The 18,902-nt window shown below is 52.0% G+C and overlaps 1 protein-coding gene across 3 annotated transcripts in view; it reads right to left on the bottom strand.

Annotated features, from left to right (window-relative positions):
- Positions 1-18,902, bottom strand: part of ELMSAN1 (ELM2 and Myb/SANT domain containing 1) — a 68,890-nt gene that overhangs the window by 11,681 nt on the left and 38,307 nt on the right. For all 3 annotated transcript variants that reach the window (XM_018053990.1, XM_018053988.1, XM_018053989.1), the window contains exons 2-4: positions 8,455-10,158; positions 6,976-7,272; positions 1,803-2,148 (exon numbers count right to left, since the gene is read on the bottom strand). In XM_018053990.1, the coding sequence (XP_017909479.1) occupies positions 1,803-2,148; positions 6,976-7,272; positions 8,455-9,918 (2,107 nt within the window). In that variant the 5' untranslated portion in view covers positions 9,919-10,158. The remainder of the gene's footprint in view (positions 1-1,802; positions 2,149-6,975; positions 7,273-8,454; positions 10,159-18,902) is intronic.

The raw sequence follows: 18,902 nt of genomic DNA, 5'->3' as shown, positions 1-18,902 counted from the left end.
CTGCAGCCTGCAGCTGTGACAACTAGCTGTGACTTTTACCAAATACGTGGGTCCCTCCCTGTTCACACCTGCTACAAGGGGCTATTACTACCTATCTCCCTAAGATAATGTCAGGGTTCAGTGAAATCATGCACAAAGCCCAGCCCTCAATCAATACTAGCTACTGTTATTACTACTACTACCAGTCACATTACTAGAGCTACCCCGGGAGCTCCCACACGACAGCATCAAGTCCAACGTTCAACTACGGTTGCTCTAGTACAAGAGGCAGACACTTCCGCTACAGGAGCGAGGCAGTGAAGGAGCCCGCTGTTTCGTAATTATCTCTTCACTTCCTGGCCAGGTTCTCTGCCTCAGTTTCTCCGAGCTAATCTTAATGCCCTATGCGATCAAGACACTCCCCCTTGGCTCCACAAACAAAATCTGCTGACTCCTCTCTGCAACCTGAGAGGAAATCTCAACTCCTCAGCTCAAGCGTCCAAGGCGGTTCCCCTGCCAACACTGCCTCCAGCCACAGCCTTGCCTGGACCGTCCATCCCTCGTGGCCCCTCGCACTCCCTGCACGTTCCACCTCCAGGCCTTTGCACCTCTCCTTTCATCAGCCCAGTGCGCCCTCCCCACCCGCTTCCTAGTTCAAGTTCAGCTCTAGCCCCACCCTCTCTTCAGTAAATGCTTTCCTCACCACCAGGGCTAGCAGCCTCTGCAGGCTCCCAAGCTTAAGGTCCGCTTCACTCACTGACCGCTGACTCCCACCCTGCCTGGACGCTTGCTTCCCTGTCTCCCAGGCCTCCAGGTCAATTCCCCAGTGACCCAGCACTCTCTCTGGAACACACCACAGCGTCCCCCATGTTACTTGGTGCCCTCACAGGATCCGCTTCAGGCTTTACATATAAGTGCAAGAAAAATACTCATGGATGGACAGGACCTCTTCTCTGTCGCCAAGCTGGTCTCTATAGTGACTTTCTTCTTGCACCACCCAGGCAGGGAGAGAAGCTTCCAAGCTTCCAGTTAAAAGTGGAAGAGCCAAAGGCGCATCAGCTCAGAGGCGAGTCATTTCTCACCCAGACACCAGGGGGCACCAGAGAGCCATGTCATGATGAGGTCAGGGTCAGAGGTTAATGCAGTGACTCACCCCTGTCCTATCTCTGGATAGGTTTACTTTTTCTTAATCCTCTCTGTCACCCTGATAGGATTATCCCCTTTTTCCAGGGGAGATGTTGTGGAGTGGACAACATTTTTTTCAGCAGTTCACCACCCAGGCCAGCCAAAATGTCTGCCCTGGGCCAAAATGACTGTTGAAGAGACCCGGGAGACAGAATCTGCCACATAATATTAAGAACGAATGTGACACATCAGAGACGATGTGAAGTGCTTTACGTGTCTTAATGCATCTGAACCTCACCACAACCCTCTGAGGCAAGCTATTAGGCTGAACCATAGGAAACTGCTGTTTGTGATTCTAAAAATGGCTGAATACATATTGGCATTTCGTCATTAACGAAATACTACAAACATCCTCACTTAAATGCAGAAGAAATTGAGACCCAGGGAGTTTAAATGCCTTCCACAGGGGATGTAACAGTACATGGTGGAACTGGGGTTTAAGCCCACCCCTACGTGTACTTGCACCAGGACAACCTCCTCCTCTCAGGAGACAGAGAGCAGAGCCCCTTTCCCCACAGCATGCCGGCTCAGTCCCCAGCAGCCCTAAGCCCGAGTCTTCCCTGTCCACTGCCCTCCTCCCCTCCACATTGCCTTCCCCAGACAGCTCCCAGGGGTGGGGTTGGCGGGGTGTCACTCACTAGACCGGAGCAGGGTGCGATGGGCACTCTTTGGCGTGATGGGAGGAGGGGCTGGGATGCTGCTGGTCGACATGATGGCATTGAAATAGAGTCCAGAGCCTTCCCGCACGGGGCTGAGGATGGGGGGTGGTGTGTAGGGGGGCAGCTCAAAGCTCCGCTCGGACGGGTGGTCGGCGAGGCGGACAGGAGAGCGCAGGTGGCTCTGGTAGGGGGTGATGTTGGAGTAGACGGGAGGGGCGATGAAAGTGCCCGCCTTGGTGGGGATGATCAGAGGCTCAGGTCTCGGCCGCTGCTTTGGTTTCCTCACTGAAGGCTCCCCCTCCAACTTAACGTTCATGTCCTCAGGCTGGAGAAGGAAACAGAACCAAGATGGCTCAGCGTCCCGCATCCTGGGAACACTGACGTCTTGACCACTGCTTGCCAGTCTCACCTCCAGAACTCAGTCTGCCTACCACACCTTCGTGGGCAAGGCAAGCCCGAGACAGGGAGCAGGGGTCAGCACGCTGTCTGTCAAGGGCTAAATAGTAAATACTTTAGGCTTTGTGGGCCACATACACACATTCGTCGATGCACAGTCTTCAGTCTTCTCCCGACCCCACCCCTACTCCTGCTCTTTTTAAATAATCCTTTGAAAAGTGTAAAAACCAGTCTTAGGGCTGGATTTAGCGCACAGGCCACAGTTGCCAACACCTGTCGTGAAGTATGCTACAAGGCAGGGAACTACTGTGGTTAAGGGCCCAGGCACTGAGACTGGATCACTTGAACTGGGAGCTACTTCCTTTCCTTACCGCTTAAAGTTACTTAACTCTGTGCATTCTTGTTTTTAACATGGGGATAACAAATACCTACCGCTAAGAGGACTAAATGAACCAATACACCGGGATCACTGAGAACAGCACCTGGTACATAGTAGCTAATCAGTACTGGCTGCTATCACTACTTAAACCCCAAGCTCTACATTAGATGGAGGCCTGTATCGTGTGCCAAGACCCAAGCTGGGCATGTGCCCACATAGTGAGCAGGAGAGCCCTGTCCTTGAAGAACTTTGATTCTCATAGTCTTAGTCCTACGATCACAGGCTAGCCTACTTGTGCTGTCAAGTTAGCCCGCCTGACTTACACTTCTGCCTGTTTGGTATCCCTCGTGGGCCTCCACACAGAATAGAGGGCAGGGATGTACAAGAATACAGGCCTCTCTTCCCTGTATCCCTACCCTCTCAAGAGAGAATGAAGTCCGACAGGAGTGAGCAAGCGACCTCAATCACCTCCCTGGGTGCACAGGTGAGACTGGCCACACTGACTAAGTGGGCCCAGGAACCACAGGCTTTCTGCCCCTTCCATCAGAGGGCCCTGACTCCCCATGAGGTCTTGGCCTTGTTTTTCAGCCATTTGCACCCTCTCTGCTGTTCCACAGTCTAGGAAGAAATGACACTGTTCCTTTCCCCCCTACTTAGGGGCACAATATGATTGCACAGAAAGAAAAAAAAATGCAGTAGAGCCCAAAGCCCCCAAACTTGCTAGACAAGAAATCCAACATAAACTCAGTTAGCAGTAATGTTTTGTGATTTTATAAGGAAAATGGATTTAAACTATTCCATTAATTATCTGACTGCATTTTTCATATTGATTTTTCAGTGTGATAATGATATTGTGGAAGGAAGGGAAGAAAGAAACAAAATGAAAGAATTCTTATGTATAATATGATGTACTTCAGATACAAAAACAAAGTATTTATGGTTAGAATAAAGTGATGTTTGGGATTTGCTTAAAAAAAAAAAAATCCAGTGGCAGGAAGAAGTGGAAGTACAAATGAAAGAAGACTGGTTGCATTTTGAAAAATGTAAAAGAGGGTGATGGGTAGATATTAGGATTCATTATACCACTCTAATTTTTGCACATGATCCAAAATGTCCATAACACAAAGATAAAGAGAGAGAGACAGACAGACCTCTCCAAAAGCCTGGTGTAGAGAGAGTCCTCAGGCAGGATATAAGAGATCCAAATTCCAGGGCTAACTCTGCCACTACTTGGCTGTACGATCTTAGGTAAGCCCCTGGCCTTTTTGGGACCTATTTCCTTTTCTACAAAATGGGCATGTTGAACAGTGTAGTTGCTTAGGCTCTGTCCTGCCATCCTCAGGACAAGCTGCGCAGGCCTCCAGCCTCTACCAGAAGCTTTCCCCTAACCAGAGAACAAGATTCCAGAGAGCAGAGACTATGCTGCTCATGAAAATCTTGGAGCTCTCTTTTGTGTTACAGACACTAGGCATGCAGGCCAACTCTCCAGCTGAGAATGACTAAAAAATCCAGATTCAGTACAAAGCCACATTTCTGTGGGTATCAAGAGAGCGAAGGAGTTGGCAAAGAATTAAAGTGTCAAGGTCCAGGGAAAAGAGGAAAGCGAAAATGCTGAGTCCAGCATTTGGAATTGTGTTTTCCCGAGAGATAGATGCTGTTATGGAAGAGACAACTTAGAGGCTGAAAAACTGAGCAGAGCTTTTAATAAATTCAAGGATCCATCAGAATAAAAACTGGAGTTTAGAGCTTGCCAAAGAAGGAGAACCTGGTAAACCTGTAGGCTTTCAGCTTGGGACTCCAAAGGGCAATATCCTTGGAATAAAAGTGAATCAGAAATAGACTAGTTCTCAAATGGAATAATGCCTAGCTTCAAATTATCTGATTATATTAAAGCAATCCAAGATTGCTTGTGCTCTTCGCTACCTGTCAGATACAAAGATAGATCCTCTCCAGGAGAGGAGAACATCATCCAGAGTCTTTAATTATCTCAACAACTTTTCATATATAATGTCTGACATTCAATTAAAAATAACCAGGTATACAAGAGAGCAAGACGGGATTTAAAAACAAGAAATAGCAGATAATAGACACAGATCCACAGGGATCTCATTAATGGAGCTATCAGATATAAACTTTACAAAAACTATGCTTGGGAATTCCCTGGTGGTTCAGTGGCTAGGACTCAGCGCTTTCACTGTTGGGACCCAGGTCAATCTCTGGTCAAGGAACTAAGATCCCACAAGCCACGAAGTGCACCTCCCCCCCCACAAAAAAAAGAGGAGAAAAGAAATACATGCTTAAGTTATGCAAAAGACTAAAAGGCATGGTTGAGAGTCTCACCAAAGAACTAGAAGCTCTAAAAATGAACCAAATGAAAATTCAATAACTGAAAAATAACTGAAAACAAGAGTATAATGAATGGGCTTAACAACATGTTATCCATATCTAAAGAGAGAACAGGTGGACTGAAACATAGGTCAGACTAAGGAAAAAAAATAACAGGAAACTGAATGACAGACAAAATATGGGATACAATGAAAAATTCTAACAAAATATGTAACTGAAGTCCCATAGGAGAGGAGAGAGAAAATGGAGCAGAAGAAATATTCAAGAAGCACTCTAAACAGGATAAATACAAACAGAATAATATTTAGGTATTACAGCAAAACTGCTGAAAACCAATGACCAAAAAAATAAAAAAAATCTTGGAGCAACAGGGATAAAAAGATACTTTACATTCAAAGGAGCAACAATAAGGGTTATAATGACTTCTCAATACTATAACTATAATAGAAGCCTGAAAACAATGGAATGACATCTCTAAGATGCCAAAAAAAAACAAAAAAACCCACCAAAAACCTACCAACACAGACTTCTCTACCCAGCAAAGTTATTTTTAAAAAATGAACATGAAATAAAAACATTTTCAGAAAATCAAAGACTAGTAAGATTTATTACTAACAGACTCACACTAAAGGAAATACTAAGGGATGTTCTTCAAACAGCATATAAATGATTTGAGATGGAAACTTGGAGATACAAGAAATAAAAAAACAACAAAACAATCTACATATATGAATAAATCTAAAATAAACAACTGAACAAAACAGTAATGTTATAATGTCCTGATAATGTTAAAATATATAGAGAAATGAAAATTCATGTCAATAATTCTATGAGTTAGGGATTAGGGGAAAATGGAGTTAAAAGGGTTATAAGAACTCTGCATTCTCCAAGAAGAGGTAAAGCACTAACTTACATTAGATTTCAATAAGCCAAGAATGCATTCTCTAGGAAACAGAGAATTAAGCTCTAATGTCATAAGGCATTCACTGTGTAATAAGTGAACCTCTCTCCAATGCATCTAGAATGGTACTAGCTATGTAACATCCTCCAGATAATTGAGAAAATGGTCACTCAAATCCCTTTCTGTAGGGCTTAGTTCTCTCATAGAACTTCAGGTTAAAAAAAGGCTCCTAACGGTAATCACTAAAGGAATAATACATCAAGTATATAACTAATAAATTAATTAAGAGGGGAAATGGAATAACAAACTCAATCCAAAGGAAAACAAAAAAGAGGCGGGGGTGGAGGGGAGGGGGGAATGCTGGAGAAAGAAAAGGTACCTGGCAGATTTAAACCGAAGTTTATCAGTAATTACATTAAATGTAAACCATATCAATGCTCTAACAAAAAGGCAAAGATTGTCAGAACAGATAATAACAAATCTTAATTACATGCCACTTGAAAGATACACCTTAAGTAGAATGATATGGAAAGGCCGACAGTAAAAAGATAGAAAAAAGTACAGATCCCATCCTCCCACCCACACTAACCAAAAGAAAGTGAAGTGCCTGACAAAGCAAACTTCAAAAGGCAAAAAAACTACTAAAGATAAAACATTTCATGATAGTTTCTATGCCAATTCTAAATGAGCATGCAACAAACACTGCATCAAAATGCATAAAACAAATACTGACAGAACTAAGAAACAGACAAAACCTCAATCTTAGCGGGCGGGAGGTTGCAACACACACGTTTGTACTGAGAGAACAAGTAAACATTTCTAGGTCCCAGCGCTCAGCACAGGGCCTGACCCATATAAGAGGCCCAATCGAAATTTGTTGACCTGAAATAAAAGAGACTCACACACCCTGGATTTTCCTAAACAGTCCACGTTTCAAGTATAAAAGTGTTTCTTTGTCCTTTGTAAGTGCCATTTTCCCAACAGTTCCATTCGGAAAATATAAATAATATCCCCACGGGGGCTTGAATCCCTCCTATACTGCCACGGTCTGCTTTTTCCCATATAATGTCACTACTAAGGCACCAGGAGCACTCAGGTACGGCGCTGTTTGCACGGGGCGCCTCTCATACCTGAGCCGGGGCATCAGTCCCAGGGATACGGGTGGACCGCCGGCGGGTGACAATGACTGACGGCTTGTGCTCAGCGGGGTTCTGCTCGGGACCCTTTCCATCCTCATCAACACCTCCAGCTTGGGCTGCCTCAGTTGGGTCCACTGCTCGCACAGGCACAGACACTGGGATGATGAGGGGCACCATCCCGCTGTCCTCTCGTGCTCGCTTGGCTAAGGAAGGCTCAGAAAACTCCACCCCACACTTGGTAGTTGAAGCCAACACACTTTTCCTCTTCTCCTCAGAGCCATTGGCATCCTGGAGAAGGGGACCGAGAGGAAATGAAAACGCAGATGGTTAGCAGGTAAGTCCTGATCTGCTGGTCCGGGACCCCTAGTCCCATAGGACTCAGGCTCAAACACCTAGGATGGTTCCCAATGGTCCATGGCAACGTGGCCCTTCCCTGACCACCTTTCCCCCACCATATTCCCAAATATTCTCCATAACCTCCCTTTTGCCAGGTTCTCCCATCTTGGCCTGAAGCATGAGTCCCCAGATGGCCATCTCAGGCCACAAATGGCTCACAGACATATTTTGTTTGGCCTAGACAGTGAGTGGCATGTGAAATAGCATTTACATACTCAAAACACATCTCTGCAAAATAAAGTAAGCAAGGAACTTGTGGCAAAGTAAGGGTGGTCTTCGTTCTCTATCTCCCCACTGACAGCCGGCTGAAGTCAATTCTACAGCCTCCTATACAAAGGTCTGGCTATACAGATTTTGCGGATTGAGATCTCTTGTGAAAGAAGGGGCAAACACTGGCTTTGGAGTCAGATTCTAGCTTCTATCGTACCTTTATGACCCTGGGAAATCCCAGCTGGGCTTTAGTTTCTTTAGCAATAAAATGGGGTAAATGCCAGCATCCCAGGATTCCTCCAATAAGGTTTGATGAGAAACTACTGGTGATCAGGGATAAGAAACTCCAAGTACAACACAGGTGCTCAAATTCTATTCATTCTTCTTCCCTGTTTAGACTGTCTTTCTTTCAAATCAACTTTCTTGCAAGATAATTAACATGCAACATATTGCACCTATTTTTAATTATAGTTTGATGCAGTTTGACAAGTATAACCCCCTGTGTAACCATGACCACATTCTTGTCTTTTAGCATACTGGATCTGGAAATGGTTTCACCTCCCCCTACTCCCAACCCTGCAAGACCCAAATGAAGAAGGCAACCCACCGCAAGGGGCACTGCATTGCCCTGCCTGCAAGCCTGCATGTGAATAAAACCCGTCTTCCCGTCAGGTGTGGATACACCTACATATCCATAGGTGAACTTTTGCGGGAAGTTCAAAACTCTCTGAAATAGATGGGTTCTTTCATTTCCTTCAATGGAGAAACCGGCCCTTGTGGACCTGGAGTCCCTTGCTCTTCCCTGGCTCTAGACACGGCTCACCTTGCCCTCTGCCGGGTCTGCCCCCAGCCCCTGCCACTCACCTTTGTGTTCTGCAGCGAGGCCAGCTCCACTGCCTTCTGGGCCAGGGTCAACAAATTGGCCTCCTGGGATGCCCGGCGCCTCCGTCGGGTGCTCTGGATCACCCCACTCCGTAGCACCTGCCCACAGTCCCCTGTGCCCACCGCCCGCATGCCCTCCTCACCACCCATGGCGGGAGCCTCCCGCTCCCGACCATTGGGTGCCAGTCTCTCCCCATCGGACAGCAACTGCGACTCCCTCAGCTCCAATGGGAACCCCAGAGCTTCAGGATGGGGCTGCCCCAGTGGGCCGGGTGGTGGCTGCTGCGGGGCCCAGTGATGTAGGAACAGATTGCTGGCAGGCTCCTGCCCGGGCTGGGTGCCGGCCCCATCCAGGGCGGTGGAAGGCAAGACGCCCTCCTTAGAGAGGCGGCGGGAACGGCGGGGGAAGGCGATCTGGGCCTGAGGTAGCACAGGCTGCGGGGCCGACTCCTGCAGGAGGGCCTTGCGCAGTTCTGGGTTCATGTCAGGGTTGGGGGGGAAGGAGTAGGGTGCCATGCTGTGGTGGGCCAGGTGGGACTGCCCCAGTGGCCCGGCCGGCTGCAGGCCAAAGTCCTGGGGCTGCTGAGAGGGTGGTGGCTGCTGCATGGAGTAGAAGTTCTCGAAGAGCTGCATCTGGGGCAGGGCCGCCTGCTGCTGCTGCTGCTGCTGCTGCTGCTGCGGTGGCTGCTGCTTCTGGGGCGGGAAGGCCGCAACGGGATTGGGGGGTGGTGGGCCCTGCTGGAAGACCTGCCGGTTCACCTGGTGGCCGAACGCCAAATGGAAGGACTCCAGGGGCAGCGTCTGGTTTGGGGGCTTCTTGGCCACGTGGAAAGAGTTAAGGGGCGCCTGGGGCCGCCCCACCTCCAGCTGCACCTTGGGCGGCACCATGGGCCGCACAGCATTTCCGTAGTGGTCCAATTGCGGCCCCCCTCCCTTCTCTCGCTTCAGAGGCTCTGGGTGGTTGTAGTAGGTAGAGACCCCCATGCCAGGATGAGAGCTCCCCTTGGGTCCGCTGTAGAGGGGCAGGCTGTGGCGGTTCCACGTCGAGTGAGGTGGAGGCTGGCCCGGCTGCTGCTGCCAGCCACTGTCGCTGACACCCCCGCCCCTTCCCCGCTCCGGGCCCCGCCCTGGAGCCATCACGGAGTTGGGCCACTTGACCGAGCCCACCTGCTGGGACAGCATGGTCCGCTCAGACCCGTACACCACAGAGTTGAGTAGGGCCAGGCTGTTGGAAGGGGGCAGTTCCACCGGCTGGGAGTGGGGAACAGCCCCTGCTGGACCTTCGTGAGCAAAGTAAGGCTCCTCCTTCACTCTGGACTGCGGAGGGGCTGGGGGCTGCTGGGGGGCTTGCAGGGGCTGAGGCTGCTCCTTGGGAGCTGGTTCTTGGTCCCCAAAGAGGCAACGCTTCCGCTTGTTCTGAGCCTTGGGCTGGGCCTGGAGGTTCATGGTGTGGCCAACGGGGGCCCCGGCAGTGAGACCTACTTCACCAGTCGCCCATCCCCTGGGGGATGGTCCTGCTGGAAGGCCGGCCCTAATCCAGCAGCCAGCGGGAGGACCAGCGGAAATGCTGGATGATGCGGTCAGGCACAGGGAGAAAGAACGGCAGGCTCTTCCTTCCTTTCTGCAGAGAGGCTCTCGGGCTCCTCTACTCGCCCCGGGTCATGATGCTCCGCAGGGCCCTGGAGCCTGCAGACAGAAGAACAGCAACAGTGTCAGCCGCAGCCTCCCAAGGATGCCCCCAGAGGTCAGTATGCGTGTGAGGGGAGGGCCTTGAGGGTCCTGCAGCTCCACTGCCTCCTGGGGACAAGCTCAAGGCCACAGACTGACCATGGCAAGGCAGCAGCCAGGGCCTTGGGAGGGCTACCAGGAGGCAGCAACATCTCCCCGGGTGCTCTGGGACTCTCCCCTAGTCCCACCACCTCGCCCTCCTGGTTAGTGTTCAAGACGGCTCATTTGGTTGTGTAACTTCCAAACTTGGTACAAAGGCACCTGCCAAGGGGGCAAGCTGGGGCTGAGATCCAGCCCGAGCCCCTGCAGTCAAGCTGGGATCAGGGGTGACAAAGGCCATATGGGGTTCCCTTCTCCTCTGAAGCCAGGCCTCAGCCCACTGGGCAGCCAAGCAGGTCCTCTCACATCTCGGTCCAGACAATGGCCTCCCCAACAGAGCCAGCGGGAGTTTTTTTTCAGCCAGTGCCTCCTCTGTCACTCCATGCACATCTCAGACAGGAAATGGACAAAACAGGAGTCGCTTCCAACTGTGCAGCTACAGGGTCGGAAGCCCCACCAGGCCCTTGCAGAGTCGAGGCCCAAGGCTACGCTGCCGTCCCCTGCATGCATATAGGTGAGGCCCCAGAAGGGTGTGTGTGCAGTCCTAACCCCACCCCCGGGAGGAGCTGCTGGGTGGGACTGTGGCAGCCACAGTCTTCCCCAAAGGAGTACAGAACCTGTTTGGCAACCTGGGCTGGCAGGAGACAGGATGCAGCCCAGTAGCTGGTCAGTCCCCGCCCACCCTCTTCCACCGCCAAACAGCTGCTGGCATCTTGAGCAAAGAACAGCATAGCTGTGATACTGAGGGGAGGTGGATTTCTAGAACACAAGTCCTGAAGGCTTCTCCCTGACAAGGCATGACCAACGTGCTCCCAGTGTTCCTATGTTTGCTTTGTAGCTTGATTTAAAAGCAACAACAGCATTGAAACGTATAATATCCTATATGAAACAAATCGACAGCCCAGGATCAATGCATGATACAGGATGCTTGGGGCTGGTGCACTGGGATGACCTAGAGGGATGGTATGGGGAGGGAGGTGAGAGGGAGGGTTCAGGATGAGGAACACATGTACACCTGTGGCAGACTCATGTTGATGTATGGCAAAACCAATACAATATTGTAAAGTAAAAAAAATAAAAGCAACAACAAACAACACAGGCCATTCTTTTTATCCTGCTACTGAAGAGAAGGCATCCAGACCAGTATTTTATAATTTAGGTATGTTTTTATTACTTGCATGCAAGTTATAACTTACACCTAGACTGTGCATATATTTTTGAAGGCTTCTTCTTTCTTCAGAGAGGGTTGGTTTCATTTTTTTGTTGTTTTGTTTGCCTCTCTGGGAAGCTGGTGAGGGTGAGAGCTACATGGCCCACCTCTTGCCCACGCTAAGATTCAGATCCAGAGTCACTCAAGTCTAGAAGGAAGGGGAGGGGAGGGAGCTCGGGAAGCACCCCCTCCCCCGCCCCGCCCCGCCCCCGCCATGAATACATCTGCAGGTCCTGGCTGACCTCGGCATCAGAACCTAGACGCCCCAGGTCACCGTGAGCAGCCTGGGGAGTTCTCAGGAAACCAGCCGAGGGGTGCAGAGGCGGGCTGGCTGGGCTAGGGGCAGGCTCCCGCGTGAAGCCCTGGCTACACCCAGCGACGGCCCGGGCCGCGGAGAGGCGGCAGTGCTATCGCTCCTCTGCAGGCTTCCGCAGCTCCCTTCCCCTCCCAGAGCGGCTGTGACTCACTCTAGCCCCCCTGCTGCCTTTCACTTTCACCCAGCACCCAGAAGGGGAGGAACTTCCTCCTCCATTTCCTTCCCCAGCTCCCGGCCCTGCTGTGAGTGAGAGCGGCTCTCCGAGCGGCATCCCCTTTGTCTCGCCTGTGGAAGCTGGGGGAGGGCGAGAGTCACCCAGGCGCCCCCTCACCCACCCCCCTGCCACACCCCTGGAGGATCTGGGAGGCCGAGAGCGCCGAGGCCACAGAAACCACCTTCTAAACAAACTCCTTTCTCTTGCTTTTAAACTCTCACGCCCTGACAGCCAAGCCAACACATAGAGCAGAGAGAGACCCAAAAGCCAGCCCCCAGACCGAAAACAAGCCTGGGCGCCAGGGTGAAGCTGCAGGGTGGGACTGTCCCGGCCACAGGAGTTGGCTCCGCCTCTCCAATCAGAATGAAGCACTACAAGACAGAGGAAGGAAGGACATGCTGGTGTGTGTGTGTGGGAGTGTGTGTGTGTAAGGGGGGGTACAAGACAGAGGAAGGAAGGACATGCTGTGTGTGTGTGTGCACACATGTGTGTGCGTGTACATGTGAGTGTGTGTGTAAGGGGGGGTACAAGACAGGAAGGAAGGACATGCTGTGTGTGTGCACACATGTGTGTGCGTGTACATGTGAGTGTGTGTGTAAGGGGGGGTACGAGGGGGAGTTGGTAGGTCCACGTGCCTCCAGGGAGCAGGGACCTTCCCCTCCCCTGACAGAGCAGACACACAACACCCCCCACCCCATCCCAGCCCTACAGCCTGGTGAGCCGCAGCACAGGCTTGGAGCTTGAAGGAAGGGAAAGCCCACGTGGCCCATGGGCCCGGGTGCACGTGCGAGTGTGTGCCTGATGGAGGTGCCCAGGCACGGCCGCTCAGTGCAGAGGGCTTGGGGTTGGGGTTGGGGAGGTCAGGGCGGAGTCTGAGAAAGGGCATCCGAGGCAGGGCTGCTTCTGCTCCAGTCCCACGCTGGCTCAGCCACAAATGTTTGGTCAGGCCTGGTCTGCCACCCACCCCCTACCCTACCCATCAGGGAGGGCCTTGGCTCCTCACACCGCAGCAGGTTTCCAAAGCTGCTGGGCCAGGGACTGGTTGAGAAAAAAATCAAAGGGGCCAACTCTGGGGAGGCTGAAGCTTCTGCACCCCCCACTGGAACACTGCTAATAAAGCTAAGAGCACAGATACCCAAGCCTGTGACCCTCAAAAAAAGATCATTGTCCAGGGGGATGGAGAAAAGAGTGGAAGACACCTGAGAAGCCCAGAGGTAGGAGGGGAAGACACACCAAGACAGCAGGGCAAGAAGTAGTAGTGGCGGCAGTAGTCAGGATTTATAATAATAAGAACGAGAGTGCACCGTGCCAGGCAGATCCTAAGTACTCTGCACATGTTTAATTCCCACAACAGCTTTATAAAGCAGCATGAAGCCAAAGCATGAAGCCCTGTTATTTAAACCTCTAATTTACAGGTGAGTTAGGCTCTGAAGGGCTAAATAACTTGCCAAAGGTCACACGGTAATGATCCTGCAGAACCAGGGCTTGAACTCCAAGACCAAGCTCTCATTCCTCATTCCTAAGACATGCCGGGCTGGGCTTCCCTCATAACACTTGGTAAATCATCTGCCTGCAATGCAGGAGACCCAGGTTCAATTCCTGGGTTGGGAAGATCCCCTGGAGAAGGAAGTGGCAACCCACTCCAATATTCTTGCCTGGAGAATCCCATGGACAGAGAGGAGTCTGGCAGGCTACAGTCCATGGGATCACAAGAGTTGGACATGACTTAGTGACTACCACCACCAAGGCATGCTGCTAAGACACCAGGGCCCTCTTTGCATACCACCCTCCCAGAGCACAGCAAGAATTGTCTGGGCACGGATCTCCCTCCTCATTGGTGCTGGGAAGCCCCTTAACTGAACAGCTGGCGGGGTAAACCTCTCCTATTTTGCCCTAGTACAGCTGAGGCCCTCAGACCTGCAGGAAGAGAAGGAAGGTGGGGTGGAGGGGCCCACACCACAGAGACACCAGCAGCCGTGGGAGGTCCACCCACAGGGAGGACCTGAGACTGTGCTGGTCACTTCTACCTCACTCTCAGAGCTGGACCCTCCAGCCCCTGCAAGCCCACCCCTGCCTCAGTTCTGGGGGCTACTGCTGGGGCTTCCAGCTCTGAGCCTACTCATACCTCACAGCCTGCAGCTCTGCCCAGGCCCAAGCCACATCCTCCCATTTCTTGGGCCCCAGCCCTCCTCCTCTGTCCCTCTGGTGGAAGTCAGCCTGGCCTTCCTCACAGTGAGGGAGATGTAGGGAGCCATCCTTTCTGAAGGTTCCCACCCGATGCAACCCTGAGGTTGCAGGGAACAAGGTATAAGAAGGAACTCCTGCAGGCAGCTCACCCTTGGGACCAGCTGCAGGGCCTCTGACAAACGGATGCAGAAACACGGCAAAAGGAAACCCACAGACATCATGGGGCCCCAGACACTCACACCCACTCTATCAGTCTGTTTGACTGTCTGTCAAGGCTCTATGCGCTCTTGCCTTCCTCCGGGAGCCTCGCTGCTGCAACCAGTCCCTGACCACACCACAGACAGCCCTGGGCAGAAGACACAGCCAGCACCTGATCTCAACAGCCAGGGACCTCTGGGGCTTTCAGGAGGACCTACGGTGAGAAACACTTTCTCTCTACAGAGGAAAGCAGTGTGCACTAAGAAAAGAAAACAGCGCTGAACCTACACGTGTTCTGCGGACACATGAGGGAAGGTGCCGAAAAGGCTCTTGGGTGTTTTGCACTGGTGGTGACACCATGCTCTCCAAGGACGGCAACTCGAACACACACTGCTCCCCACGTGCCATCAGCAGCCCAGCTGCATGTGGACATTGACTGGGAGAGGCCAGTGAGCCCTCAATGGCCATGGGGCTAGGCCATGGCCACTAAGGGGACAACCCTCAAGCTTGGGGCATTCAGTGCAGTCTTCAGAGAGCCGAGATTGCTATGAGTCAAGGTTACAGAGGCCAGGAAAGGGGTGCCCAGCCCAGTCCCAGTGGCCTTGGGGCCTCAGCTCTGGCCTGGGGATGATGGAAGGATCCCTCCACCTCAGGATGCTAATGCTCCAAGTTCCTGCTCTTACCTCTGCCACCTCTGGCCCCACAAACTCAGCACCAGGAAGAAGGGGAGTCAGAGTTCATGCATCTCCAACGTGAGGCAAACAAACCTAAATACGGCACCCAACGAGGACCCAGATCCCTAGGCCAGCCAGCTCCATATCTAGCTATCTTAGGACAAAGTCTAAACTCCCTACCCGGCCCACAAGTCCCTGCAGAGTTGGGCTTCTGCCATTTGTGTCAACACTCCATGCTGGAACCATCATTCAGAGTGGCTCCTGCTCCAAAACGCTGTTCCCACTTTGTTCCAGGTCTCTGACCAGGCGGTTCCCCTGCCCAGTACACCTTTCCACCCTTTTCATCTGACCAAGTGCTGCTCATCCTGCAGGTCCGATAGACACTGCTTCCTCTGGGAAGTCTTCCCTCATCCCAAGTCGGAGCCAGGGGCTATACTCTGAGCCCATAATACCTCCTAAACGCCAAGGCTGGGCTCAGCCCACTGAATTCCAGATGCCTATTTCTTTGTCCCCCAGCAGACAACAAGCTCCAGGGAGCCAGAGTCAACAGATCATTGTACTTTGGTTCTCGGCTTGTACCTGCCTCTTAGGTTGCTCATTCAAGACTGCACCCAAAGTGAGTCAGAGCCCTGCCTGGGCAGAGCCACTGTTCATGCCAGTGTGTCCACCCTGGGCTCCTGCCCAGCTCTGACTTCCGGTCCCTCTCCCTGATGTACATCAGAGCTCCTGAGCACATCACCCTGCGATGAAGTGAAGTCCAGCCTTATAACCCCATCAGTGGCCCCAGACCCCATCCACTAAGCTGAACACAAATCCTTTTCCAACTGTGGGCACCTAAGCTACTTGTCCCCTGACTCTCACTCACTGCCCCACATGCAGGTCAGGATGACTGAGAAAGTGCTAGCCCCCCACTGTTGTCCCTGGCCCATTCTTTTTTCCTGCAAGGCTTCCCACTCTTGCCTAGACCAAGACCAGGGACATGAGCCTGTGGATCTGTTTACCTCGTGCCCTGACATGGCTGGGCAGAGCCAATGTGTCTGGCTACGATGCCCAGGGCAGTGACAACAGGCCCTTTCCAGAGGAGCCTGGCATGGCCCAGCTGGCCCTTCAGCCCAGGCTCATATCCTGAAAAGTTCTCGCTCAGATATTCTGGGCCCATTGGCTGCAGGCAGACTGGGCAAATGGCCTGCAGCTGCCATCGTGGGCCAGCTAGAGTTGCCCAGGCCCTAGGTAGACCTTGCCTCTGGGCACAGTGTAATCATTTGCAGTGCTGTGTGCCCATCTCTAACTGGAAGTTCACACCCAGGCTGAAGGGCCCCATTTTTCCAAGCCACTGGACACACAAGTCCTGTTCTCAGGAGGCATGCAAAACCAATAAGGAAGGAGACGCCAGCCACAGAGATGAGGACCTGCCTCCCACAAGTGTCAGTTCCCCTAGGGGTGTGAGAGAGCAGACCCATGATCTGCCTGTTCCCAGCCCAGAGAGAGTCCTCAGATTATCACTTCTCCAGACTGAACCTCAGCCTTGAAATGCAGAGGCCAGGCTGAGCAGGCCACGGTGTCACGACTCCCAGGGGTCCCAGCCATCAAGCTGGACAGGCTCAGAGGCTTGGCCAGAGTTCGAGATGCCTGCAGTTTGAGCTTGGACTGTAACAATGCCAACACGGAGATGCTTTTAAAGGGATACAAGTGAGAGGAAATCCTCTGTCATGGGAGGCACCCGCTATGGGGCTCCATTCAGGCATCTCCCTTTATTGTCCCCTCCCCTTCTGCCCCCACAAACACCCCCAGGATGTCTGAGAAAGTCGGGACACCCAGATCCGTTTTACAGCAGGGAAGCTGAGGCAGAGAGAAAACTTCAAGGTCGAGGCAGAGCCTGGAAAGGACTGAGCTCCTGGTCCAGCTTTTGTCCACACTCAGGGTGGGGGGACTGGCCTGCTTCCCTCCTGGGCAAGGGCCACCAAGGACCACAGGCAGCTCAGGAAATCCCCTTCTACAGCACTCGGGACTTCCGGGGAGGGGGGGCAGACAGGGGAAAGTGGAAGCTGGCAGGCTTGGGCTGTCTCCAGAAGAGACAAAGCAAGTGTCCCTGCAGCCAGCCCTTCAGTGACTGAGCCTCTGGAGAGGGCTTCATGGGGACTTCACAACTGTCTCTAGGCCCTACAGGGTTCACGCCACCAGAGGCTGCTCCAGCTCCACCCTCCCCTTCTGGAAGCGCCTGGCTCCTCTTCTGAAAGGGTCTTGCTTGCTGGCAGGTCTAGGGCAGGGCTCCCTGGAGTCTGTGCCTGAGCCCCAGTGCCAGATTCTGCCCCACACTAACATACAGAGAAGGCCACTCGCAGGGACCTCCCTCATCGTGGCCCTGCCCTGCCTGCCCCCCCTCTCTTTCACACACACACCCTTCTGTAGCCTTGCAGGCCTGCCCACGGCCCCTTCATTCACTCAACAAGCATTTGGTGAAAACTGGCTATAAGCCAGGCTCTGAGGAGACACAGGAGATGAGGTACAGTCCCTACCCACACAGAGCTACCAGTCCAGTGGGGGAGAAGAACAGAAACACAAATAAATTATAATGCAAGGTAGCCTGTCCTGGGGCTCGAGATACATGCAGGGAATAGGTGACCCTGGGAAGAATTCCCTGACTTTGAACCTTGGCTGGAGCAGTTCACTCTGCCTGGAAGCCCTGCTGCCACCAGCCTCCCTTCAAAGCCTACCTCCTCCAGGCAGCCCTCCAGCACACACTGTTCTCACACTTTCTGAATCTGCGTGCTTTTACTCGGTGTTAACCACAAGTCCACAAGGCTTCTTCAGTTCCCTTCTGTTTCTGCAGCAAGGCTGGGAGAAGCAGGGCCTGGAGGCAACGTAGCCCAATGGAGAAGAAACGGTGAACTGGTTGTCAGGTAACCATGTCTGGTCTAGAACCCACCACTCATTGGTTTCTTCTGCCTTTGAGGAATTTAGGAGCGAGGGAGAGGGGACCAAGGCCTGTATCCAGGAATCACTTTTGTGACAAGCAACAGCCACAATACAGAGTAGCCACTAGCTCTGCTCATGTGTCCAGTGAGTGTGAGTATTGCTTACTTGTACAACCACTTATTCCTACCTGAGAAAGGAGAAAAGGTTAGCTCTGGAAAGTAACTTCTACCAGGCCACAGCCTGAGGTCCCAAGGGAAGAGCCAGGATTCTAACCCAAGCCTGCCATCAGGTCTCTGTCACACTCTGCTGTCAGCGCTGAGCAGTGGTTCTCAAACCACTGAGAGATCGGTTCACAGGTCTGGTAACCGGGTACAGGCTCCAGGTGGGGAAATCTGCAGTGCTTCCTGAGCAGCCCAGGGGGTGCCCGGGAGCTGGAGCAGAGGAAAGGCTAGAGGTCAGATCCTGGCCCAGGGCAGTTTCCAAGTACCTACTGCTTCTCACTCCCCTGGGAGCCACCAGCCAGGTCACCGTACCCTGCCCAGGAGGCATGAGGGGTCCCAGGAGCCGTAGGGCTGACTGTGGCTCTTACAGGGCCTAAGCCCCACCTGAGCTTTTACTACCTGGCAGACACAGTGCTGAGCACACCGCAGGCAACATCTTATTTAACCCTTACTCTTCTTTGTCCCATTTTACAGGTCTGGAATGATATCTATTTAACACAAAAGAAAATATTAATAGAGTAATAGAGGAACAACAAAAAAAGACATCAGACACGGTAATCAAACAGCAAAAATGGCAGACATATAATCTAATCTTTTCAATAATTATTTTAAAGGTAAACAGACTAAACACCCCAATTAAAAGGCACAGATTGGGGAAACAGAATAA

The sequence above is a fragment of the Capra hircus genome, chromosome 10 (genome assembly GCF_001704415.2).
Source record: "Capra hircus breed San Clemente chromosome 10, ASM170441v1, whole genome shotgun sequence".
In the NCBI taxonomy this organism is placed as follows: domain Eukaryota; kingdom Metazoa; phylum Chordata; class Mammalia; order Artiodactyla; family Bovidae; genus Capra; species Capra hircus.
The sequence above is the reverse complement of the archived record's forward strand: the minus strand, read 5'-3'. Positions and strand labels throughout refer to the sequence as shown.